The sequence below is a fragment of the Heptranchias perlo genome, chromosome 5, assembly GCF_035084215.1.
Source record: "Heptranchias perlo isolate sHepPer1 chromosome 5, sHepPer1.hap1, whole genome shotgun sequence".
In the NCBI taxonomy this organism is placed as follows: Eukaryota; Metazoa; Chordata; class Chondrichthyes; order Hexanchiformes; family Hexanchidae; genus Heptranchias; species Heptranchias perlo.
In genome coordinates this window covers 127,698,679-127,724,718 of record NC_090329.1, presented here as the reverse complement: position 1 = coordinate 127,724,718, position 26,040 = coordinate 127,698,679, and the positions used below count along the sequence as shown (strand labels likewise).

Here is a 26,040-nt window from a genome sequence, read left to right as displayed (position 1 = left end):
GCGAAACTAGAAAAGGATAATGAACAAAGATATGGGCGCTGGACTGGAAAAGAACATTGAGAAAAGCGATCAAATTAGCTAATAAGTTGATGGGTCAGCAATGAGAATATGAGAAACAGAGTACAAAATAATACAATCCCACCAAATGAAAAGGGAGTGAATCAAAGAGAGTTCGTGGATACATAGACTAACTGAGCATATGATAAAACTAGGGCTAACAGTAATGGAATCATAGAATGGTTACAGCATGGAAGGAGGCCATTCGGCCCGTCAAATCTGTGCCAGCTCTCTGCAAGAGCCATCCAGCTAGTCCCACTCCCCCACCCTATCCACGTAGCCCTGCAAATTTTTTCCCTTCAAGTACTTATCCAGTTCCCTTTTGAAAGCCACAATTGATTCTGCCTCCACCACCCCCTCAGGCAGTGCATTCCAGATCACAACCACTCGCTGTGTTTAAAAAAAAAGTTTTTTTCATGTCACCTTTGGTTCTATTGCCAGTCACCTTAAATTTATGTCTGCTCATTCCACCAGCCTGTCTGTGTCCTCTTGAAGCCTATCACTATCCTAACTTTTCACTACCCTTCCAAGTTTTGTGTCATCTGCAGATTTTGAAATTGTGCCCTGTACCTCCAAGTCATTAATATATATCAAAAAAAGCAATGGTCCTAGTACTGATCCCTGGAGAACACCATTGTACACCTCCCTCCAGTCTTAAAAAAAACAACCGTTCACCACTACTCTGTTTCCGATTACTTAGTCAATTTGGTATCCATGCTGCCACTGCCCCCTTTATTCCATGGGCTTCAACTTTGATGACAAGCCTATTATGCGGCACTTTATCAAACGCCTTTTGGAAGTCCATATACACCACATCAACTGCATTGCCTTCATCGACCCTCTGTTACCTCATCAAAAAACTCTATCCAGTTGGTTAAACATGATTTGCCTTTAACACATCCATGCTTTCCTTTATTAATCCACACTTGTCCAAGTGACTGTTAATTTTGTCCAGGATTATCGTTTCTAAAAGTTTCCCCACTACCGAGGTTAAACTGACTGGCCTGTAGTTGTTGGGTTTATCCGTACACCCTTTTTTGCACAAGGGTGTAACATTTGCAATTCTCCAGTCCTCTGGCACCACCCCCGTATCTAAGGATGTTTGGAAGATTATGGCCAATACCTCCGCAATTTCCACCCTTACTTCCCTCATCAACCTAGGATGCATCCCATCTGGACCGGGTGACTTATCTACTTTAGGTATAGCTAGCCTTTCTAGTACCTCCTCTTTATCAATTTTTAGCCCATCTCAACTACCTCATCGTGTACTTTTTGTGATTTTTGGCAGCATCTTCTTCCTTGGTAAAAACAGGTGCAAAGTACTCATTTAGTACCTCAGCCATGCCTTCTGCCTCCATGCATAGATCTCCTTTTTGGTCCCTAATCGGTCCCACCCCTCCTCTTACTACCCATTTACTGTTTACATGCCTGTAGAAGATGTACAGTTTTGTGTGCTCCATTATAGATAGATCATTAAAGCCATGGAAGGCATGCAGTGTAGATCTACCGGGATGATGCCAAGGATGGGGAACTCTAGCTATGAAGAGAAATTTGCATGTGCATGGTAGTATAGTGGTTATGTTTCTCTACTGGTAATCCAAAAGCCTGGGCGAATAACCATTGAGAATTTGAATTCAGTTCGGAAAAAAAATCTGGAAATTAGAAAGCTGGTGCCACTAAGGGGAAACCAGCCATCCTTACCCGGTCCGGCGTATATGTGACTCCAATCCCCACACCAACGTTGTTGACTCTTGACTGCCCTCTAAAGGGGCCTAGCAAACCACTCGGCTGTATCCAGGGCCAGCAACGTGCAGATCCCAAGAATGGAGGAAAAAAAGACTTTAGTTACTAGGACTATTTCCACTGCAGCAGAGGAGATTTCATAGAATCATAGAAAGTTACGGCACAGAGGGGCAGCCATTGGGGCCATTCGGTCCATCATGTCCATGCCTGATTTAATAGAAGTTTTTTAATTCTGAAGGGTTTTGATGGTGAACAAAGGTTATTTCATGTGCAGTCCGGAACAAGAGGACATCAATTTAAAATTGTCACTGAGCGCGAGGAGTGAAGTTAGGAGAAAACCCTTTACACAGAGGGTTGTTGGAGCATACTTGGCCACAGGGAGTGAAAGAGGCAGAGACCACTGCATCTTTTAATGGAAAATTGGATAAACCTTTGAAGCAGAGGAAAATACAGAACTATGGCAGAGCAGGGCAATGGGATCAGTTTTGGATTGCTCTCGCAGAGTTCATACAGGCACAATGGGCCGAACTGCCGCCCTGTGGTTCCAAATCACATCATACGGCTCAGTTGCTCCTGGTTTGAAGTCAAATGGAAAATCATAGACCTCAGTCCCTTTCCTGGCCAAATAATATTTACCTAGTTCCGTCATGATTTTGCTGACACTGATGCACCTCCACTGTCTCCCTGGGCTGTCTGATCCTGATATTTACCCGCCTCTGTTTAAAGTAAGGTGAATCTAAACTCTGCACTAATTTTACTTTTTATCATGAAACAGGGGAGCTGACGGTGATCAAAAAGCACCCGATTGTTTCCTCATTGAAGTCTGCTTTTATGGGATCTGTTTTATTTTTAAAAAATGATGTGCTAACCAGAGATGTTAGTGCACAGGGATTGGGAATGCTTTCCCATTTTGGGCATCTGGTGTCTGCATCTAGTACTTACAGGTCAAGTATGGCATTGGTTAGATGCAGAGTGAAGGTTCCTCTGCTTTGCCCCAGTAACATGTGTTGCACCCAACTTGAAATGAGCAGGCTCTACTTCCAATCATCTCCACATCATACTTCCAATCAGTGAGACATGGTTTCCATTTTCCATCAAAATTAGGGGCAGTTTTGTGGTGTTGGTTGCCCACACCCACTTGCAACTGGGTTCATGCTGTCCCAAACTCATTCTCCTTATAGCCAGAAGATGGGAAACTTATAGGTCTGGAGTGAATTTGAACCCGGATCCTAGAGGTGAGGGTACAATGTGGTAATGCACTGTACCATCCACTTCACTGCTCTCTCTCTTCCCTCCCCCTTTGCCAGGTTCCAATGTGCTGTAGAGAGCTATTTCCCATCAATATCCCTGATGTTGCATGGCCCACTTGCCTAATCTTTAGGAAAGTACCATTTGCTATACTCTTATACTCCTCAACCCCCTTCTCAGCCAAATATCTATCCATTTCCTACTTGAGTTGGCCAGCACTATCTGTCTACCCATGCAGCAGGTTCCGTATTCACCACCCTCTGTGTTAACTAATTGAATACAAGCTCTTTGTTCAACACCTCTCTTCTGAGGTGAAGTCCATGCCACCCCTCCCCGATTGCTGGGCTCCCTTGTAAAAGCAGTTGTCTAAATTCTCATCTTTGTATTTGATCTGTCCATGGCCTCACCCCTACCTATCTCTTTAACCTCCTCCAGCCCTACAACCCTCCAAGATCTGTGTTCCTCCAATTCTGGCTTTTTGCCAAATTGTCACCGATTTCCTTCGCCCCACCATTGGCAGCCATGCCTTCAGCTGCCTAGTCCCTAAGCTCTTGAACTCCCTCCCTAAACCTCTCTGCCTCTCTACCTCTCTCTCCTTTAAGACACTCCTTAAAATCTACCTCTTGGACCAAGCCTTTGGTCACCTGTCCTAATATGTCCTTATGTGGCTCGATGTCAAATTTTGTCTGATCGCTCCTGTGGAGCGCCTTGGGACATTTTACTATGTTAAAGGCGCTATATAAATGCAAGTTGTTGATGTTGGTATCCATACGGAACTTGCGCAGTCACCTGCGTGCAGACCACTTCGTTTTACAGTATATTCCGGTTTGTTTTCTGTCCACAGGAGAGAAGAGGAGGAGAGGCGTCGTAGGGAAGAGGAGGAGCGAGAACGTTTGCGGCAGGAGGAAGAAAGAAGGCAGCGAGAGGAGGAAGAGAAAAGGAGGCGGGAAGAGGAGGAGAGGAGGCGGCTGGAGGAAGAACGGTTTCGAATGGAGCAACAAAAGTAAGAGCTGTTCATCAGATGAAGCTCAGTAGTTTAAATGTGCTTGATGAGCTTTTTATATCATTCATTTGGGGATTGCTAGTATTGAAATTACCATTGTGTTATAGTCTCAACTTAGCTCTGTTGGTAGCTCCCTCGTCTCTGGATCTGAAGGTTGAAGGTTCAAGTCTCACTCCAAGATATGGGCACGTCAACTTGCTGACATTCTGGTGCAGGCATGAAGGAGTGCTGATTACTGGAGGTGCCGCCTTTTGGATGAGATGGTAAACTGAGGCCCTCTCATGTCACTCAACTATTTGATGAATGGCACTTATTGAAGAAGAGCAGGGAGTTCTCCTGATGTCTTGGCCAATATTCCTTCCTCAACCAACACCACCGGGGGCTGGGGGGGGGGGGGGGGGGGGAGAGAGAGCCAAGAGGTTGCCTCATTGCTGTTTGTGGGATAGCGCTGTTGCTGAAGGGCTGCTACGTTTGCCTTCAAAAGAGTCCAAAAACTCATTAATTGTGCAGCGTTCTGAGATGTTTAGCGAAGTGCTGAGGCCTTAATGGATGTGAATATTTTTTTCTCTTACCTCCTACCCCAACAGGCAGTCGTTGGTCCTGTTGTCGCTGCTATACGTAACTGGCTGGCAGTTGTCCCAAGAGTGGTTTTATTTAATCATTTATCTGCTGCCTTCCCTAGTGGTGTCCATGAGTAGCACCAGGGTAAAATCTAACATTAAATCGCTCTATCTCATGATGCTCACTCGTGCCGGAATACAGTTCTGAGCATCAGTCGCCTTGTACCTCGTCAAAGTGACCATTCTTCATGTGTCAGCCTCGATGTTGGGTTGTCGACCCAACATGGGGAGCCATTACTGCAGAGCCTGTTACAAATGGCACCTTCCTGTAGGAGTCATTGGATAATGTTGGGGAGCAGGACCCTGCCTGGTGGTGCTGTGGCCAATATTAGAGCCCCCATAATGGCCTGGCTAGAATCAGGGCGGTTCTAGTTTCTAACCTCCGTGCTGGAGCTTGGGACCTTCCCGGTCTGCATGGTTGGGTGGTTCATTTATCCAGTAGACTATTGACAGGAGGGTGAATGGGATGGGGAAAGGAGCAAGGAAAGCATCAGAAATTCAATCATCCTGTGAAAACGTGAGAGACTTTAACCCAGAACTTTACTCTTCAAACTTTTGATTTTAGGCAACAAATCATGGCTGCCTTAAACACGCAGACTGCAGTGCAGTTCCAGCAGTATGCAGCCCAGCAGTATCCGGGCAACTTCGAGCAACAGCAACTCCTGATTCGACAGCTTCAAGAGCAGCACTACCAACAGTACATGCAACAGCTGTACCAGGTGCAGCTAGCACAGCAGCAGGTAGGGTGGGCACAGTAGAGAGCAAGCAGTGAAAGGGATCGGTGTTCAGTGAACAAGACATTAGCCTCTTCAAATACAGGGTGGGTACAAGAATGGGAAGTTTTCCTGTGCCAGTACCACACAGCCTTAATTCCTGCTTCTTCAGACCTGGTAGGCTTTTAATAATTGGGTGGATGTACTTTTTAAGTATCAGTTTGTAACTCTGGTCTCGTCAACTGAAATGAAGTTGTTGGTTAAATTTTTTTTTTTGGTTGGGGGGTGGCCAAGCTAAATTTTCTTCTGAGGACCCAAACTAAAATTCATGGCCCAAACAAGACTAAAACTAACATGGAAAACTTTCAGACTAAATCAATACTCGGGATTAATCCCGCCTGAAAAGAGGTCGAGCAAAGGTTATGGAGTCAGTTAAGTCACCAGGGAAGGACATTTAAAAGGGGGACTGTAAATGGTTTCCAGAGTTTCTGGAGAGAGGATTTGAGAGATGGTGAGATGCAAGTATGTGGAGTTGAGAATAGAAGGGCTTCTTGAGTCTAATGGTTTTTCCTCAAAAATTCTTATCCCAACCGAGGTCCTACAGTGTTGTGCAACATGTCAGAGGATTGCTGTGATGTATTTGTGATTTTCACCAATCTAGCCTAGGAAGTGGGGGGTGCAGATTGATTGTTTTTCCCACCTCAATCGAGTACACTTATTGGCTAGGACATCCTGCTTTCTTGTTGGGGAGAACTCCTCATTGAGATTATACAGTGAAAAGCTGAGCTGAACAGGCCACCAGCACCCCCACGTTCACTGCCCAGTCTGTGTTGAGTTAACTGATCTCAGCCAAGGCTCAGTGCCTCTTGATTGGGAATGGGAAAACCAACCAGCATCCCTGCTCCTAAACTGTCCTCAGCAACCCACATTGACGGTGTGCCTGCGTAGATGTCGAGCAAGGACAGGATTGGCTGTGATGCCTCCTGTGGTTGAATAGACCACAAAAGTGCATACATGAATAACTCCCACTTGAGCAACGGACCAGAGGATGACCGCTGTCCTTGCAACCACACCTCAGTGAGGAGTCGGAGCCTTCAGGAAAATAGATGGGGAGAAAGTAATGCTGTCCTACCCCAGACTAGTGGAATAGATCCTCACCTGGGTCAGTTGTGTTGTAACATCCTGCTGGTTGTGTCTCGATAAGAACAGCAGGCTTATGTTGTCTTTGGATTTCTTTGGTCCCTTCAGGCCACACTACAGAAACAGCTACAGGAGCCAATAGTATCAACAACCCACATTGGGGTAGGGGAGGTCCCGACAGTGAACGGACAGACGGCTACACACACAGACTGCTCGGAGAAAGAGCCTGAGCCAGAATCTTCAGAAGAAGTATTGGAAAATGGACCAAAAGGTATTAGACATTTGAGTTTATTAACCCCCCTCTTTCTCCACCCCGTCTCCTCCCTCCCACCCACCCCCGAAGCTAGTACACTTTCTGTTGGAAGCACTCTCTCCTGGGACTTGATCACAGTTAGGCTGATGCTCCTGTACAGTACCGACGCAGTGCTGCATTGTCAAAGGCGCCATTTCTTGGATGAGATGTTAAACTAAGGCTCTACTTGCCTGTTTAGGTGAAGGTTACAGATCCAATAGCACTATTCAAAGAAGAGCAGGGAATTGTCCCAGTGTCCTGGCCAACATACCCCTCTCCTCCAACATCACCAAGTGCAGATTAAGTGGTTGTTCATTGAAGTGTTTGAGGGATCTTGCTGTGCACACGTTTGCCTACGCATTGGCAGTGGTTGCACGTCAAAGTAATTCTCTGTATGTGAAGCACTTTGGGTTGTTTCCGAGGGCTATATAAATGCAAGTCAGTTTTTAAGTGATGCTCTTAATTCCATGCCTAAAATTGCCCACACTGCTGCTACCCTTCAGTAGTTTACAGACTTTACTAGGGAAGGGGGGAGTCCAAGTAGATAGAAACATAGGAAATAGGAGCAGGAGTAGAGCCCTTCGAGCCTGCTCCGCCATTCAATATGATCATGGCTGATCCTCTATCTCAATACCATATTCCCGCTCTCTCCCCATACTCCTTGATGCCTTTTGTATCAAGAAATCTATCTAGCTCCTTCTTAAATATATTCAGTGACTTGGCCTCCACAGCCTTCTGTGGTAGAGAATTCCACAGGTTCACCACCCTCTAAGTGAAGAAATTTCTCCTCATCTCAGTCCTACCCTGTATTCTGTCCGACCCCTCATTCTGGACCCCCCAGCCAGGGGAAACATCCTCCCTGCATCCTTGCTCCTGTACTCAAATTGTCTTGCAATGAAGGCCAACATACCATTTGCCTTCCTAACTGCTTGCTGCACCTGCATGTTTGCTTTCAGTGACTGGTGTACAAGGACACCCAGGTCCCTTTGTACGTCAACATTTCCCAATTTATCACCATTTAAATAATACTCTGCCTTTCTGTTTTTCCTTCCAAAGTGGATAACTTCACGTTTATCCACATTATACTGTATCTGCCATGTATTTGCCCACTCACTCAACTTGTCTAAATCGCCTTGAAGCCTCTTTGCATCCTCCTCAACTCACAATCCCACCTTGTTTTGTGTTGTCAGCAAATTTGGAAATATTACATTTGGTTCCCTCATCCAAATCATTGATATATATTGTGAATAGCTGAGGCCCAAGCACTGATCCCTGCGGTACCCTACTAGTCACTGCCTGCCACCCGAAAAAGACCCCTTTATTCCTACTCTCTGTTTCCTGTCTGTTAACTAATTTTCAATCCATGCCAGTATATTACCCCTAATCCCATGTGCTTTAATTTTGCACACTAACCTCTTTTATATGGGACTTTATCACAGGCCTTCTGAAAATCCAAATAAACCACATCCACCGGTTCTCCCTCATCTATTCCACCAGTTACATCCTCAAAAAAAAAAACTCCAGTGGGTTTGTTAAACATGATTTCCGTTTCATAAATCCATGTTGCCTTTGTCTAATTCCGTTGATGTTTTCTAAGTGTCCTGTTATCACGTCGTTTAATAGACTCTAGCGTTTTCCCTACTACTGATGTTAGGCTGTAATTCCCTGTTTTCTCTCTCCCTTTTTTAAATAGTGGGGTTATATTTTCCACCCTCCAATCTGCAGGAACTGTTCCATAATCTATAGAATTTTGGAAGATGACAACTAATGCATCCATTACTTCCATGGCTACCTCTTTTCGTACTCTGGGATGCAGATTAACAGGCCCTGGGGATTTATCGGCTTTCAGTCCCATTAATTTCTCCAGCACTTTTTTTTACTAATACTAATTTACTAACACTAGTCCCTTTGTTCCCCAGCATTTCTGGGAAGTTATTTGAGTCCTCTTCCGTGAAGACAGAACCAAAGTATTTGTTTAATTGCTCTGCTATTTCCCTGTTCCCCATTATAAATTCTCCTGTTTCTGACTAAGAGACCTACATTTGTCTCCATTAATCTTTTTCTTTTTACATACTGTAGAAGCTTTTACAGAGGCCTGGACTAAAATCCAGAGTCATGAGTTGAAATCCCGCCACGGCAACTGGCGAATTTAAATTCAATTAATTAATTAAATTCAATTAATTAAATAAAAATCTGGAATTAAAATACTAGTATCAGTGATGATGGCCATGAAACTACCGGATTGTCGTAAAAACCCATCTGGTTCACTAATGTCCTTTAGGGAAGGAAACCTGCCGTCCTTACCCGGTCTGGCCTATGTGACTCCAGACCCACAGCAATGTGGTTGATTCTTAATTGCCCTCTGAAATGGCCGAGCAAGCCACTCAGTTGTAAAATCTCGCTACGAAAAGTCATAAGAATAAAACCGGACGGACCACCCGGCATCGGACCACTAGGCACCGGACACGACAACGGCAAAACACCAAGCCAAGTCGACCCTGCAAGGTCCTCCTTACTAACATCTGGGGACTTGTGCAAAAATTGGGAGAGCTGTCCCACAGACTAGTCAAGCAACAGCCTGACATAGCCATACTCACAGAATCATATCTTTCAGCCAACGTCCCAGACACTTCCATCACCATCCCTGGGTATGTCCTGTCCCACCGGCAGGACAGACCCACCAGAGGTGGCGGTACAGTGATATACAGTCAGGAGGGAGTGGCCCTGGGAGTCCTCAACATTGACTCTGGACCCCATGAAATCTCATGGCATCAGGTCAAACATGGGCAAGGAAAGCTCCTGCTGATTACCACCTATCGTCCTCCCTCAGCTGATGAATCAGTCCTCCTCCATGTTGAGCACCACTTGGAGGAAGCACCTGAGGTAGCAAGGGCACAGAATGTACTCTGGGTGGGGGACTTCAATGTCCATCACCAAGAGTGGCTCGGTAGCACCACTACTGACCGAGCTGGCCGAGTCCTGAAGGACATAGCTGCTAGACTGGGCCTGCGGCAGGTGGTGAGCGAACCAACACGAGGGAAAAACTTACTTGACCTTGTCCTCACCAATCTCCCTGTCGCAAATGCATCTGTCCATGACAGTATTGGTAGGAGTGACCACCGCACAGTCCTCGTGGAGATGAAGTCCCGTCTTCGCACTGAGGACACCATCCAACGTGTTGTGTGGCACTACCACCGTGCTAAATGGGATAGATTCAGAACGGATCTAGCAGCTCAAAATTGGGCATCCATGAGGCGCTGTGGGCCATCAGCAGCAGCAGAATTGTATTCCAGCACAATCTGTAACCTCATGGCCCGGCATATTCCTCACTCTACCATTACCAACAAGCCAGGGGATCAACCCTGGTTCAATGAGGAATGTAGAAGAGCATGCCAGGAGCAGCACCAGGCGTACCTAAAAATGAGGTACCAACCTGGTGAAGCTACAACTCAGGACTACATGCATGCTAAACAGCGGAAGCAACATGCTATAGACAGAGCTAAGCGATTCCACAACCAACGGATCAGATCAAAGCTCTGCAGTCCTGCCACATCCAGTCGTGAATGGTGGTGGACAATTAAACAACTAACGGGAGGAGGAGGCTCTGCAAACATCCCCATTCTCAATGATGGCGGAGTCCAGCACATGAGTGCAAAAGACAAGGCTGAAGCGTTTGCAACCATCTTCAGCCAGAAGTGCCGAGTGGATGATCCATCTCAGCCTCCTCCCGATATCCCCACCATCACGGAAGCCAGTCTTCGGCCAATTCGATTCACTCCACGTGATATCAAGAAATGGCTGAGTGCACTGGATACAGCAAAGGCTATGGGCCCCGACAACATCCCAGCTGTAGTGCTGAAGACTTGTGCTCCAGAACTAGCTGCGCCTCTAGCCAAGCTGTTCCAGTACAGCTACAACACTGGCATCTACCCGACAATGTGGAAAATTGCCCAGGTATGTCCTGTCCACAAAAAGCAAGACAAATCCAATCCGGCCAATTACCGCCCCATCAGTCTACTCTCAATCATCAGCAAAGTGATGGAAGGTGTCGTCGACAGTGCTATCAAGCGGCACTTACTCACCAATAACCTGCTCACCGATGCTCAGTTTGGGTTCCGCCAGGACCACTCGGCTCCAGACCTCATTACAGCCTTGGTCCAAACATGGACAAAAGAGCTGAATTCCAGAGGTGAGAGTGACTGCCCTTGACATCAAGGCAGCATTTGACCGAGTGTGGCACCAAGGAGCCCTAGTAAAATTGAAGTCCATGGGAATCAGGGGGAAAACTCTCCAGTGGCTGGAGTCATACCTCGCACAAAGGAAGATGGTAGTGGTTGTTGGAGGCCAATCATCTCAGCCCCAGGGCATTGCTGCAGGAGTTCCTCAGGGCAGTGTCCTAGGCCCAACCATCTTCAGCTGCTTCATCAATGACCTTCCCTCCATCATAAGGTCAGAAATGGGGATGTTCGCTGATGACTGCACAGTGTTCAGTTCCATTCGCAACCCCTCAGATAATGAAGCAGTCCGAGCCCGCATGCAGCAAGACCTGGACAACATCCAGGCTTGGGCTCATAAGTGGCAAGTAACATTCGCGCCAGATAAGTGCCAGGCAATGACCATCTCCAACAAGAGAGAGTCTAACCACCTCCCCTTGACATTCAACGGCATTACCATCGCCGAATCCCCCACCATCAACATCCTGGAGGTCACCATTGACCAGAAACTGAACTGGACCAGCCATATAAATACTGTGGCTACGAGAGCAGGTCAGAGGCTGGGTGTTCTGCGGCGAGTGACTCACCTCCTGACTCCCCAAAGCCTTTCCACCATCTACAAGGCACAAGTCAGGAGTGTGATGGAATACTCTCCACTTGCCTGGATGAGTGCAGCTCCAACAACACTCAAGAAGCTCGACACCATCCAAGATAAAGCAGCCCGCTTGATTGGCACCCCATCCATCACCCTAAACATTCACTCCCTTCACCACCGGCGCACTGTGGCTGCAGTGTGTACCATCCACAGGATGCACTGCAGCAACTCGCCAAGGCTTCTTCGACAGCACCTCCCAAACCCGCGACCTCTACCACCTAGAAGGACAAGAGCAGCAGGCACATGGGAACAACACTACCTGCACGTTCCCCTCCAAGTCACACACCATCCCGACTTGGAAATATATCACCGTTCCTTCATCGTCGCTGGGTCAAAATCCTGGAACTCCCTTCCTAACAGCACTGTGGGAGAACAGTCACCACACGGACTGCAGCGGTTCAAGAAGGCGGCTCACCACCACCTTCTCGAGGGCAATTCGGCATGGGCAATAAATGCTGGCCTCGCCAGCGACGCCCACATCCCGTGAACGAATTAAAAAAAAAGTCCACTTTTATGTTCCTTGCAAGTTTACTCTGTCTATTTTTCGCCTCTTAATCAATCTCTTGGTCCTTTTTTGCTGAATTCTAAACTGCTCCCAATCTTCTGACTTGTTACTTTTTCTGGCAACTTTATATGACTCCTCTTTGGATCTAATACTATCCTTAATTTCTTTTGTTAGCCATGGTTGGGCTGCATTTCCTTTTGTGTTTTTGCGCCAGAAAGGAATGTATAATTGTTGCAATTCATGAATTTGTTCCTTAAATGTTAGCCATTGCCTATCCACCGTTATGCCTCTTAATGAAGCTTCCCAATCTATCATAGCCAACTCACTCCTCATACCTTCGTAGTTTCCTTTGTTTAGATTTAGGACCCTAGTTTCGGATTGGACTACTTCACTTTCCATCTTAATGAAGAATTCTATCATGTTATGGTCACTCTTCCCTAAAGGACCCTGCACAACAAGATTATTAATTAACTCCTAATCATTGCACAATACCCAATCTAGGATAGCCTGTTCCCTGGTTGGCTCCTCAACGTACTGGTCTAAAAAAACCATCTCTTACACATTCCAGGAATTCATCCTCCACAGTATTATTGCTAATTTGGTTTGGCCAATCTATATGCAGATTAAAGTCACCCATGATTTACTGTAGTACCCTTGTTACATGCATCAAAAAATTTCCTGTTTGATCCGATCCCCTACATTACCACTACTGTTTGGAGGCCTATCGACAACGCCCACCAGTGTTTTCTGCCCCTTGGTGCTTCTTAACTTCACCCAGACTGATTCCACATCTTGATTTTCTGAGTGAATATCCTTTCTCACTATTACTCTGATTTCATCCTTTACTAACCACGCCTCCCCATCTCCTTTTCCTTTTTGCCTGTCCTCCTAAATATCAAATACCCTTGGATATTCAGCTCCCAGCCTTGGTAACCCTGCAGCCATGTCTCTGTAATTACTATTATATCATATCCATTTAAATCTATTTGCGCGGTTAATTTGTCTACCTTATTACGAATGCTTCGTGCATTCAGATACAGTGCCTTTAGATTTGTCTTTTTAACATTTGTAGACATCTTAACGTTTTTTTTTTCTATGGGCCTATTTGTCTTATTACCATTTTTTTTCTTACTCGGACCATATTTGTTGTCTTTTGTTTGTACGCTCTATCTTCCTGACACAATCTGGTTATCCTTACCCCAATCATTTTCCTGCACTGCTTCTTTGTCTTTTAAAGTTATTTTTCTACAGCTCAAGTGGATACATTACGTTGATTACCAGGCCCCAAGTTTTTTTTTGCCCAGTCCTGGATTGGTGATGTTAGTCCTGCACTCATTCGATTACATATAGCATCATCGTTACTGTGTAGGAGGACAAAGAGATTGAATAAGAGGGGAAAAATAGAGTGAGAGAGTAAACTAGCAGGGAACATAAAAACTGACTGTAAAAGCTTCTATTAATATGTCGAGAAAAAAATTAGTGAAGACAAATGTAGCTCTCTTACAGTCAGAAATGGGGGAAATTATAATGGGGAACAAAGAAATGGCAGAACAATTAAATACTTTGGTTCTGTCCTCACAAAGGAGGACACAAATAACCTGCCAGAAATGTTAGGGAACCAAGGGTCTAGTGAGAGGGAAGAACTGAAGGAAACCAGTATTAGTAAAAAAAAATAGTGCTAGGGAAATTAATGGGGCTAAAGGCTGACAAATCCCCAGGGCTTGATAATCTACATCCCAGAGTACTAAAGGAAGTGGCCCTGGAAATAGTGGATGCATTGGTGATCATCTTCCAAAATTCTACAGACTCGAACAGTTCCTACAGATTGGAGGGTGGCAAATGTAACCCCACTATTTAAAAAAGGAGGGAGAGAAAAAACAGGGAATTACAGACCAGTTAGCCTAACATCAGTAGTGGGGAAAATTCTAGAGTTTATTATAAACGGTGATAACAGAACACTTGGAGGGCATTAACAGGATTGGACAAAGTCAGAATGGGTTTATGAAAGGGAAATCATGCTTAACAAATCTGCTGGAGTTTTTTGAGGATGTAACTAGTAGAATAGATAGGGGAGAACCAGTGGATGTGGTGTACTTGGATTTTCAGAAGGCTTTTGATAAGGTCCCACACAAGAGGTTAGTGTGCAAAATTAAAGCACATGGGATTGGGGGGAATATACTGGCATGGATTGAGAATTGGTTGACAGACAGGAAACAGAGAGTAGGAATAAACGGGTGGCAGGCAGTGACTAGTGGGGTACCGCAGGGATTAGTGCTTGGGTCCCAGCTATTCACAATATATATCAATGATTTGGATGAGGGAACTAAATGTAACATTTCCAAGTTTGCAGACGACACAAAGCTGGGGTGGAATGTGAGCTGTGAGGAGGATGCAAAGAGGCTCCAATGTGATATAGGCAAGTTGAACGAGTGGGCAAGAACATGGCAGATGCAGTATAACGTGGATAAATGTGAGGTTATCCACTTTGGTTGTAAAAACAGAAAGGCAGATTATTATCTGAATGGTGATCGATTGGGAAAAGGGGAGGTGCAACAAGACCTGGTTGTCCTCGTACACCAGTCGCTGAAAGCGAGCATACAGGTGCAGCAAGCAGTTAGGAAGGCGAATGGTATGTTGGCCTTCATTGCAAGAGGATTTGAATACAGGAGCAGGGATGTCTTACTGCAGTTGTACAGGGCCTTGGTGAGACCACATCTGGAGTTTTGGTCTCCTTATCAGAGGAAGGATATCCTTGCCATGGGGGGAATGCAACAAAGGTTCACCAGACTGATTCCTGGGATGGCAGGACTGACTTATGAGGAGAGATTGGGTCGACTAGGCCTATATTCACTAGAGTTTAGAAGAATGAGAGGTGATCTCATCGAAACATATAAAATTCTAACAGGACTAGATGCAGGGAGGATGTTCCTGATGGCTGGAAAGTCCAGAACCAGGGGTCACAGTCTCAGGATACGGGGTATGTCATTTAGAACCGAGATGAGGAGACATTTCTTCACTGAGGGTGGTGAACCTGTGGAATTCTCTACCACAGAAGGCAGTGAAAACCAAGTCATTTGATGTATTCAAGAAGGTGATAGATATATTTCTTAATGCTAAAGGCATCAAGGGATATGGGGAAAAAGTGACAACAGGATACTGAGTTAGACGATCAGCCATGATCATTTTGAATGGCGGAGCAGGGCAGAATGGCCTACTCTTGCTCCTATTTTCTATGTTTCTATGGATGTCACAGTGGTGTCTCCATTTTAACCCTCTGCGATGTGATTCAATTAGCAACTGGGCTCAATCATATAAACATTAAAAATATGGCTTTAAATATAGTTTGAGACTTAACCTGATGAGCTAGTACATATGGGAATTTCTAACTGTAGCAACTTGTACTCATCTAGTCCTCCTCACACAAAGATGTCAGAGTACCTTACAAGGCAAACGAAGAAAAATGGAAGGGGCAGAACGGTTGGAAGGAGAGTGTGCAGAAAACAGTTGGAGAGAGTGTTTTAAGGAGGCTTTTGAAAGGCAGGGAAGTTCGGGGGTGGAGTGGAGGGAATGAATTGGTATCAGAGGAGCAAAGGCTGCACATGGGGAATTGGAGTAAAACGCCCAGTGTTTGGAATCCTAGAATTTTACAATACGAAAGGCCATTCAGCCCATCGTGCCTGTACCTCTGAAAGAGCTGTCCATTCAGTCCCATTCCCCTGCTCATTTTCCCCATACCATTTTCTTTTTTAAGTATTTATCCATTTCCCTTTTAAAAGCAATTATGGTTTCTGTTTCCACCACTTGTTTCTAGAAGGATGTACCAACAACCAATGAAAAAAAATTCTCCTAAGCTCTCCCTTCATTCTTTTGTGGAGATGCCGGTGATGGACTGGGGTGGACAAATGTAAGGAATCTTACAACACCAGGTTATAGTCCAACAAATTTATTTTAAAATCACAAGCTTTCGGAGATTATCTCCTTCGTCATCTGACGAAGGAGATAATCTCCGAAAGCTTGTGATTTTAAAATAAATTTGTTGGACTATAACCTGGTGTTGTAAGATTCCTTACATTCATTCTTTTGGTGATCTTAAATTTTTGTCCTCTAATTTTTGACTCACCCAGTGGAAATACTTTTCCGTACTTGCCTTATCGAGTGCATTCTGCCACATACAGTACATAGGAGACTCTCGGTGGCTTCATGTGAAGTAGAAATAATGGCAAGTAAATCCACATTAGACGTGGAGCCAGGGTTGGGCTGACCGACCCAATAGAAAAACTCCTTTCACCCTTTTCCCTTCTATTTTGGTAACTGCTTTACTCCCCTCTTCTCCTAAATGTCTCCGAGAAGAAAGGGGGGGTGGGTCCAGTTCCACAGGTGCCCTCCAGTGGCCATTCCTGACGTGTGAGCCTAGACAGCAAGAGTCGGCCGGCTTTTCCAGCATAGGGGTTTCGTAGCCGACCGCCAGTTGTGGCTGAGGTTTTGTTTCTTGCCCCCTCCCTCTCCCTAGCTCAGGTATATTGTGCCCATGTCTCCACCCAGCTGAAATGAGCTAACTCATATCGGACCAGGAATTGAACCTTGGACCACCACCTTGTTTGGTTCTGTTGCAGGCTGCCTTTGTACTCCATACTGAAGTTTACAGCACAGAAGGAGACCATTTGGCCCATCGTGTCTAAGTCGGCTCTTTGCGAGAGAGATCCAAAACTAACCGTGCTCTCCTCGCGCGGAGAGTACGTCCTCTATATTGGACAAATGGGATGAGTGGATTTCTCAGCACTTTGGAGACTCTTAAAACGTGGTGACGGTTTCCTGCACACCCCGGGGAGAATAAATGTGACCATAACGGTTCTGATGAGTCCTTCCTGAAACGTTAACTGGTGTTTCTCTTTCAATGACAACAACTTGCATTTATATAGCGTCTTTAACGTAGTAAAACGTCCCAAGGCGCTTCAGAGCGATTATCAAACAAAATTTGATACCGAGCCACGCAAGGATCTATTAGGACAGGTGACCAAAAGCTTGGTTGAAGAGGTAGGTTTTAAGGAGCGTCTTAAAGGAGGTGAGAGGGGCAGAGAGTTTTAGGGAGAGAATTCCAGAGCTTAGGGCCAAGGTAGCTGAAGGCACGGCCGCCAATGGTGAAGTGATGAAAATCAGGGCTCTGCAAGAGTTGGAGGAGCGCAGAGATATGATCCTGATTAGCTTGCTGTGCATCTCCGACGTTTTCTGTTGGGTGTTTTTTTTAATACTTCTACCACAATTCATGTCCCGTTTTCCTTTTCCGACAGACGCAGCTCCGGCCATAGCAGCACCGTCCATGTGGACCCGGCCACAAATCAAAGACTTCAAGGAGAAGATCCGGCAGGACGCAGACTCCGTCATCACGGTGGGCCGAGGGGAGGTGGTGACCGTGCGGGTGCCCACTCACGAGGAGGGCTCGTACCTCTTCTGGGAATTTGCTACAGACAATTATGACATAGGCTTTGGTGTGTGCTTTGAATGGACGGATTCTCCGAACACTGCTGTGAGCGTGCACGTCAGTGAGTCCAGCGATGACGAGGATGAAGACGAAGGTACTGTGACTGCTACCTCTGAGGGGGAGCAAGAGAATATTTAACACTCAGTCATATCTTTCTGTGCTCTCGTCGAGTGGGGAGGGTGTTGGTGTTGAGTTTCAGGCACTTTGTGATAGCATCCTCTCCTAAAAGGCACTGACTTGGGATGGAGCACAGATGCCGTAGACACCGGTGGCCCTCTGCTATCTCACCCAAAGGAGGCCAAGCGGTGAGGCTTTGTCGAGATGCTCGACTGGGACACGAGGGGGCATCAGTGATCACTGGAGAGCAGTCGGGAGCGGGAAGCATCGCTGTTGCCTTTCTGCCCACCTTCCCAGCTCAGGAACACTGAGGCTGATTTGCAGCGCCCCTAATGCCGAACCAGCTGAAACTAAATAACTCGACCCTGGGAGCTTTCTGCATCAAATGGGATGTATGTGGTTTAATACCACGTCAGGCGGTGCATTTACCTGCTAGGGCCCAAGTCAACAATCTTCTGACCCAGAAGCAAAATTGCGAATTACCATTGTTTTAATGGCAGCTCAGATTCTACATTGTGTCCGCAGGTCTGGGCTTATGTCAGACGGGGACAGGTTCAGACGGGACCTGTCCCTGATGACACTCATTTCGGGAATAGTACTGGAGGGCGTCTTGTTGCAGCATGGGTCAGTATGTTTAGATGGAGACACGGAAGAGAAGTGCTCTGAGCTGTGTTATGTTGAGGCTGGGGTGCTCTTCACTGACTAAGTGCAGTGTTTGAGGGAGATTCCTCGCTGGCTGCACTCACACTGCTGCCTTCATCCTAGTGGCTGGAAGTTTGTTACTTCCTCGTTAGGTGTCAGCCATGGCTCAGTGGTAGGGCTCTCTCCTCTGAGTCTGAAAGTTGTGGGTTCAAGTCCCACTCCAGAGATTTGCACACAATATCTAGACCGACACTCCAGTGCAGTACTGAGGGAGTGCGGCACTGTCGGAGGTGCCGTCTTTCGGATAAGACGTTAAGCCAAGGCCCCGTCTGCCTCCTCAGGTGGTAAAACATTCCACGGCACTATTTCGAAGAAGAGCTGGGGAGTTCTTCTAGTATTTTGGCCTATATTTATCCCTCAACCAACTTCACTAAAACAGGCTGCTGTGTTTCCTACATTATAACAGTACCTACACTTCAAAAGTACTTCATTGGTTGTAAAGTGCTTTAGGAGGTCTTGAGGTCTTTTCTATTTGTGGATACCGAGTGCCATTGATAGATGTAGGTCATCTCGGCTCTTGGCAGCGATGATTGTTGAGACGGGGGGGTTGAAAAGAGACAATAAAGTGGCCTGCACACCTACCCACCCCACCCCCCCCCCCATCCCAAGATGATTTTGGGGGAGGAGGGTAAACGCACCATTTAGTGTGAACAAAGGAGCTGGCTGGAGAAACGTTCTCCCACTGTAAGCCGCACTCCTAGGTGTAAACAGCAGGTTCCTTGGGGAACAGCGGGCAGCGTAACACATGGAAATGTGGGTCTACGTATTTGCCATTGGATTAACAAACCCACCCCACCCTAGACAGGAGCCAGTCCTACCGGTTTGCACTATGGGTCTCCATATTGCACCATAGAGCCCAGTCTGAGAAGACTGACACCCAGCGGAAAGGTAGAAATCGGGTTGGGGAGATGCATAGGGATTGCCTAGCCTCCGCATCCCTTCCGCATCTCTCTCTCTTCTCTCCACCCCCCCCCCACACCCAAAAACACAAAAAAGCACGGCAACTGTAAAACTGCCTGCAGAGATGAGGCAGTTTCCTGGCCCGATCGCTGGTCTGGGTGGCAAGTTAGCCAAGCACTGCTGGTGCAAGGAATTGCCGATGGCACCTCTTGTCTAGGGAGCAGGAAGATCCCGCAGGGCCCCCATATACTGGAAGGCACTGGGTGGAACAGTACACCGGCTGGGGCCGGCGCAGAGCCAAGAAACCTTCTAGTTTTTTTTTGAAAAAAAAGAGCGGTGGGTTTGTACAAAAGGTTTGCAGATCTTTGACGATTCCTTGCGTGTTTTCTGCAGACAGCCCCAGCGAAGGAGAAAAAGCCAAGAAGGGGGCCAGCAAAGTTCAGGTAGACGAAGTAGTACCGGTCTACAGACGAGATTGCCACGAGGAAGTCTACGCTGGATCCCATCAGTACCCGGGCAGAGGGGTCTACCTCCTGAAATTCGACAACTCCTACTCGCTGTGGAGGTCAAAAACCGTTTATTACAGAGTATATTATACCAGATAAAACCAAGCTTTATTCACGCTTGGCACCTGCTTTTTTTTTTGGTTTTCTTTTGTAAACTTTAATTTGCACATTGTGCATTGAAATAATTATCTAAATCATTCTATATAATAATAAATTGGGTGAAGGATCTGCTACTGCAGTAATGAGAATCACTGCCAGGAATTGGTTTCATTAGACTTCTTCAGTGTCGTTATTATACTGAGTTATTGCTGTGTTCCTGATGCCTGTCTGTGTCACATTGCGAAGGGACGGTTAATGCACTCTCTGTAGGCTGTCCAGACTGGGGATGTCGTCTTAAAACCTAGGGGTTAAGAAAGAAATACTTGGATTTATATGTATGTATGTACGTTTTCACCGTATCAACCCGGCGACACACCCTGAATGAATAATTCCGCTGCGCAGTTGTGTCCAAATGTCGGTCCCCCCAGGTTTAAAAACTTTGTCCGTTTTGCCGAGCGAGTTACTTATCGGTGGAACTGTGCCGCCTTCCTGTCCACGAGACGTGGTTTAAAACTAACGCCACACAGGCTGGAATTCTGAGATTAGGTGTGAGAGGGACAGAATCTGGGAGAGAAACGATGGGGTTAGCGTTGTGGGTGTGACCTTCCTTGCATCCAAAGCGTCTGGCCAGTTGCGTCTCGAACGCTGTTCGGCCCACTGTTCGCTCTGATTGATTTGAAGTGGAGATCGGACTATTAATGGGGAGGCACGGTTCTGAGTCATTCAGTGCGTGACAGCCCTTTCTCAGTTTTAAATTTTTAAAAAGTTCTGGGATGTATTCCGAATTTGAAATCCCCTTGGTTATAAGGAATTGTCCCGCTACTCCCTTGGTCTATCCATCCACCTCCTTCAGTCCACGACACACGGCGTGGGCAAGAGAGATGCCTAGAGCCTGCACCGTCTGGCAGCGAGCATCTGGTTTCCGCCGCAACCTTTCCTCAGTGTTAATGAGCTGGTGTCCCTGTTGAAGTGAGGCGGCCCTTGGATGATCCTTCCTGCAGCGAAAGTGCCTTTTGAGAGACTGGCGCCACTTGCCTGAGCTCTTTAACTAACGCCTCGTTCTAGAGGACAGGAGATGCCTATGAAGGCACAGGACGTAGGGGCAAGCACAGAGTGTTGTGATACTGTAGCAGTACGTTACCCAGTTTTGCTGTCTTTTGAGGATTGACTTTAAGGTTACAGACAGATCCCTTTATCATCCCACCCCCAACAAAAAACATTCTTCATCGCATGGCTTAATATATGTGTGTACTAACCAGCGTGATACTGAGCTGCATGGACCTGGAGGATCCCAGCTTAGGCCCCTGCTCTGCTGAGTTAGTTGATTTCTGCTGCAGCAGTGATTGGGAGACTAAGATTCCCCCCTCAGCATCTCTGGGCTTGGGAGCGGATAAACTCAGCCAGGGTTCCTGATCACTGTCCAGCGATCCCAGCCGGTGGTCATCAGCTGAGGACAAGATCGGGTTTGCCTGCGATGCCTTCCACAATTGAGCATCCTGCTGACTCTGTCTAGGCTCACATGTAAAGAATCGCCCCTTGGGTGTGCTGCAGGAAGGCTTTTGGTGCGCGTGAAACTATACTTCAGGAGAGAAAACCGGTGGTGGTCGGTTAAGACTTTAGGAAAAACAGTGCTAGGCTGTCCTAAGCATCAATCAGTCCTCAATGACTTTTGTGGAGCTGTGGGGCCCAAGTCCAGCTCAGGAAACTGGGCAAGCTTCCTGTTCGCTGCTGGCTGACAATTGCACGGTAATTTGAGCCTTTTGAACTGGCTTCTGCAGGTCTGTTAATTTCCCACCGTATGCCAACCCTCCCTGGCGCGGTAAATACCGGCCAAAGTCCCACCACTTTCACCAGGCACGTGCATTTGTGTTTCTGAGCAAAGGAACTTTACTAAATTGAGGTCTTCCTTCCTGGCTATCGTGGAGATCTTTGACAGTCTAACTTCTAATCGTCCCCAAACCAGGATAGCCTTTCAGTAAGATAATAGGGACAGCAAATCAGAGAAACCTGAGGATAGTGGGCACTATATTTTGGAAAATGCCACGTCTGTTTTGGTTTTCTGGAGGCCTCCCTTGATGGTTAACAGCAGGTGAGGCTGAGAGGCTGATCTGGTCACAACCGTTCCTTTCTAATATGCAGCTTTCCACTGGCAGTGCCTCAACCGGTCAGTCCCTATCTCGGCCAGCTAGTCGGGGCAGAGGTGGCATGTGGAGGAGTAGCCCTCCTTCCCCCTCCTCCTCTCTCCCCTCTTCCCCCCCCCCCCCCCCCCCCACACACACACAAGGAGGAGGATACTGTTGAGAGATCTCAACCCAACTGCTCTTGACCATCTGCTGCCATTTATTACCATGAGCTTGGAAGAACTGGTATGAAAATTTGAATTACGGGGTTGCGGGGAACCCAATGATCTCGATTATAATCATTGGTGTACTGGACACCCCCCTAAAACTGCATGCTCCCTGCGAACAGCATTAGAAATACACCCTGGTAGATCTCGCAGTCGTGTTCAAGGTTCACCTCACTTGGTGCTGTCTTTAGTCATCTTTCTGATGGATTGCCATTTGGCAGTGCGTTGGTCTGGGGAGGCAGGTGCTGATCTTTTCTTCCCCTCCCCACCCCCACGAAATACTGTGACACACATGGTCCTCATTTGATCCCTTGGACTGTGCCGAGTTAACTGATCTTAGGACTTAGTTATAGTCCAGCAATTTTATTTTAAATTCACAAGCTTTCGGAGACTTCCTCCTTCCTCAGGTAAAGAAGGAGGAAGTCTCCGAAAGCTTGTGAATTTAAAATAAAATTGCTGGACTATAACTTGGTGTTGTAAAATTGTTTACAATTGTCAACCCCAGTCCATCACCGGCATCTCCACATCATGATCTTAGGACAGCAGCAGCCGGGCTGCTAGAGTTGGCCATCTGCTCCTATCACTGTGTGGTGATCCGGTGCTGTGTGCGTCAGTCAGTCAAGGGGCAGGGTCGAACTCTGCTGTGATGCCCTCCTGATGAGACTCACGCATGATGAATGGCCACTTGAGCGAGATACTGGAAAGTGCGACAGACTCGCGCCAGATGCCGACATTATATATATTTTAATGCTTGGACCACGTACTGGCATCCCTGGTTTTTGCAGCCTACCAGGTGTCGTGGCTGTTTTTTTTTGTGTTGCCACCAAAGCATCTTCATGTTAGAGTAACTTAAGATTTCCTTTTGAAATGATGCTTTCATTTCCTGGAGCAAAATTCTTGTGTCCACATCAATGTAGCTGTGACCTGTACAGTTCTGAGATAGCAGATGTTTCTACGGGCAGTGCTTTTGTGTTTTATTCTCTCTGTCCTTTATAAATAATTGTTTCTTTAACACTTGTTTTGTACATAATGCTTTCTCCCCCTCTCTGTCCTATTTTCTTTTTATGCTTTGTATTTACAGCTGTATTCCTAGTTACAGACGCCACTGGCTGTTTTATATGGTTTGCGTCATTCTAATTTTCGGAGAAATGGAAATGTAATGGGCTCTTACTTGGCAGAGACGTGTTGCTGGAAATGTGGCCTGATGTTCCGACCTGTTACTCTTGCAGAGAATTTTCCCAGAATATTAAACTTGGAAAGATTTTATTGCCGTGCGCTTTTTTTTATGACCAGTGCAACTTCAGAAATCATTTCTCTCAATAATATATTTAATCTCCAATTGCATTTATCTACACTCTTATTTTCCGTCCCTTTTTCTTAAATTTTTTTTTTCATTTGCGAGGTCAGTCGTTGGTTTAAGAGGTGTAAAGTAGTGATTCTACGAGCGTGTTAATAAACCCGCCTTTCTACTCTGTTCTGGAGGAACCACTGACTTGTCGCTACACAATGTAATGGGTGTGTGAAACTTCACACCCAAGCTAGATCCAGTTACAGATCCATCTGCATTTGGCACATTTATTTTCATTCACGAGATGTGGGCGTCGCTGGCAACGCCGGCACTTCTTGTCCTCAGGTGATGGTAGTGGTGGTGTGCCGTCTGCTTGAACCGCTGCAGTCCGTGTGGTGAAGGTGTTCCCACAGTGCTGTAGCAGTTTGATGTAACTGAATGGCTTGCACGGCCGCTTCAAAAGGCAGCTCAGCGTCAACCACGTTGGTGAAGGACGGCAGGTTTCCTTCCCTGAAGGATATTGATGAACCAGTTGGTTGCTGTACCAGTACAGTGTGGCTTGATAAATTCCTTGCTCTTCATAATCGGATTTTTTTTCTAGCTAATCTTGTGATGTGGGCATTGCTGGCACGGCTGGCATTTATTGCCCATCCCTCGTTGTTCTTCAGAAGTTGGTGATGGGCCACCGCCTTGAACTGATTCCTGTTGTTCCTGTAACAGTTTGATAAAACTGAATGAGGGCGATTAAGAGTCAACTGTGCTGGTACCTTGTCGTTTAAAGTTTGGAGCAAAGTGTCTGATCTCTCTGCAGCAGTGAGTTTGATTTGTTGGATACTGGAGTATCGGGCAGTCCGTTCTTTTACCTAGCCTCGCCGGGTTTTTGTGCTTTTCAGGCTTCACGGGAGACTTAGTGTCAGTACCAGCCAACGAACCAGCAGAAAATACACTGAGGGCTGTCCTTTTGCAGGACAAGCACACAGAAAGAAGGTAGAATCTTTATATCTTAAAGTAACCTCAGTGACCCTTAACCCGCTGACCAGTGGTTTGCCCACAGAACCCCTCCGCAGTCAGTAAGGCTGGGAAAACTGTACTACTGTAACCCCTTACGCACACACAGTTGACAGTGGTAACGGATGTATCCCTGACATGGTGAAGTGTCCACCTGCAGAGGAACTGAGCTCAGGACAAGGGGCCAAAGCAGGAGACCTCCAGCACATCGAGTGCAGGGAGGCTGGCTCGGAAACTCCTTCTGACCATAGCGCAGGGTAAGCTGGTGTGTGTGGTGGAGCAATGCTACAGTGCACCTTTACTTCAGCAAGTGGAGGAGGGAAGGGATGAATCGTTCTCGCTTCCTGTGTCAAGATTACGATGTCCGTAGCACGGGATTACTTACACTCAGCATTTACCCAGGGTAGGCAACGCAATGGCAGACACTGTCCTCTCACAGCTCACTGTATGAGTTAGTGTAGTTTGCCGTTAGCTCGTGTGTTTCTGCTCGAGGACAGGAGCTAAGAGCAGACAGAGCACAAAGCATACTGGCACCACCTTATTACCTCCTCGACTTAGGATCACGCACATCATTAGCAGTGAGCAGAGGCAGGAGGCAACATGGCTCATTTGCGTCCCCGCCCCTCACCCCTCTCTGTTTGAAATGACCTTGAAGTTAGCAGGTATTGCCTAAAATTCCCTCTTTGAAGCCCTCGCGTGTGGCTTCCACCATTCTCACTGCACTGAAACAGCCCTGGCCAAAGTCATGAATGACCTCATCTCTGACAGTGGTCCTGGTGGGTTATTGTTTCTTATTCAGCTCAACCTCTCTACAGTACTGGGCAAAGTTGATTTCACTATTCTCCTTTTGGAGATGAGCCACCAAGCGCACCTGTCGGGCACTCTCCTGGTGTGCTCTGCTTCCATGCCCTTTAACACAGTCAGGAGATGGATTATGATTCCAGACCTTGTACCCCCATGTCCACAGTGCAGAGATTCCACCCCCCTGGCCCCCCTCCCCCCAAATGGTGAACCAGACAAGGATGTACCATTCCATCCCTGTTTATCCTGGCCTCAGCATCTCCACAATATAAATATATTATGAGCTAAATGGTTCAATTTGAAAGGGGGTGCATGAACAGAGACACCTGGGGGTGTACATACACAAATCTTTGAAGGTGGCAGAACAAGTTGAGAAGGCTGTTAAAAAGGCTTACAGGATCCTGGACTTTATTAATAGAGGCTTAGAGTATAAAAGCAAGAAAGTTATGCTAAACCTTTATAAAACACTGGCTAGGCCTTCAGCTGGCATATGGTGGTCAATTCTGGGCACCACACCTTCGGAAGGATGTCAAGGCCTTGGAGAGGGTGCAGAAGAGATTTACAAGAATGGTACCAGTGATGAGAGACTTCAGTTATGTGAAG

General features: G+C 46.6%; 1 protein-coding gene across 1 annotated transcript in view; it reads left to right on the top strand.

Moving 5' to 3' along the window:
- Positions 1-23,606, top strand: part of acbd3 (acyl-Coenzyme A binding domain containing 3) — a 52,221-nt gene extending 28,615 nt beyond the window's left edge. Inside the window, exons 4-8 of the mRNA XM_067985187.1 lie at positions 3,893-4,051; positions 5,237-5,411; positions 6,633-6,795; positions 17,479-17,763; positions 19,782-23,606. Coding sequence (XP_067841288.1) covers positions 3,893-4,051; positions 5,237-5,411; positions 6,633-6,795; positions 17,479-17,763; positions 19,782-19,993 — 994 coding nt within the window. The 3' untranslated portion in view covers positions 19,994-23,606. The remainder of the gene's footprint in view (positions 1-3,892; positions 4,052-5,236; positions 5,412-6,632; positions 6,796-17,478; positions 17,764-19,781) is intronic.
- The last annotated feature ends 2,434 nt before the right edge of the window (positions 23,607-26,040 follow it).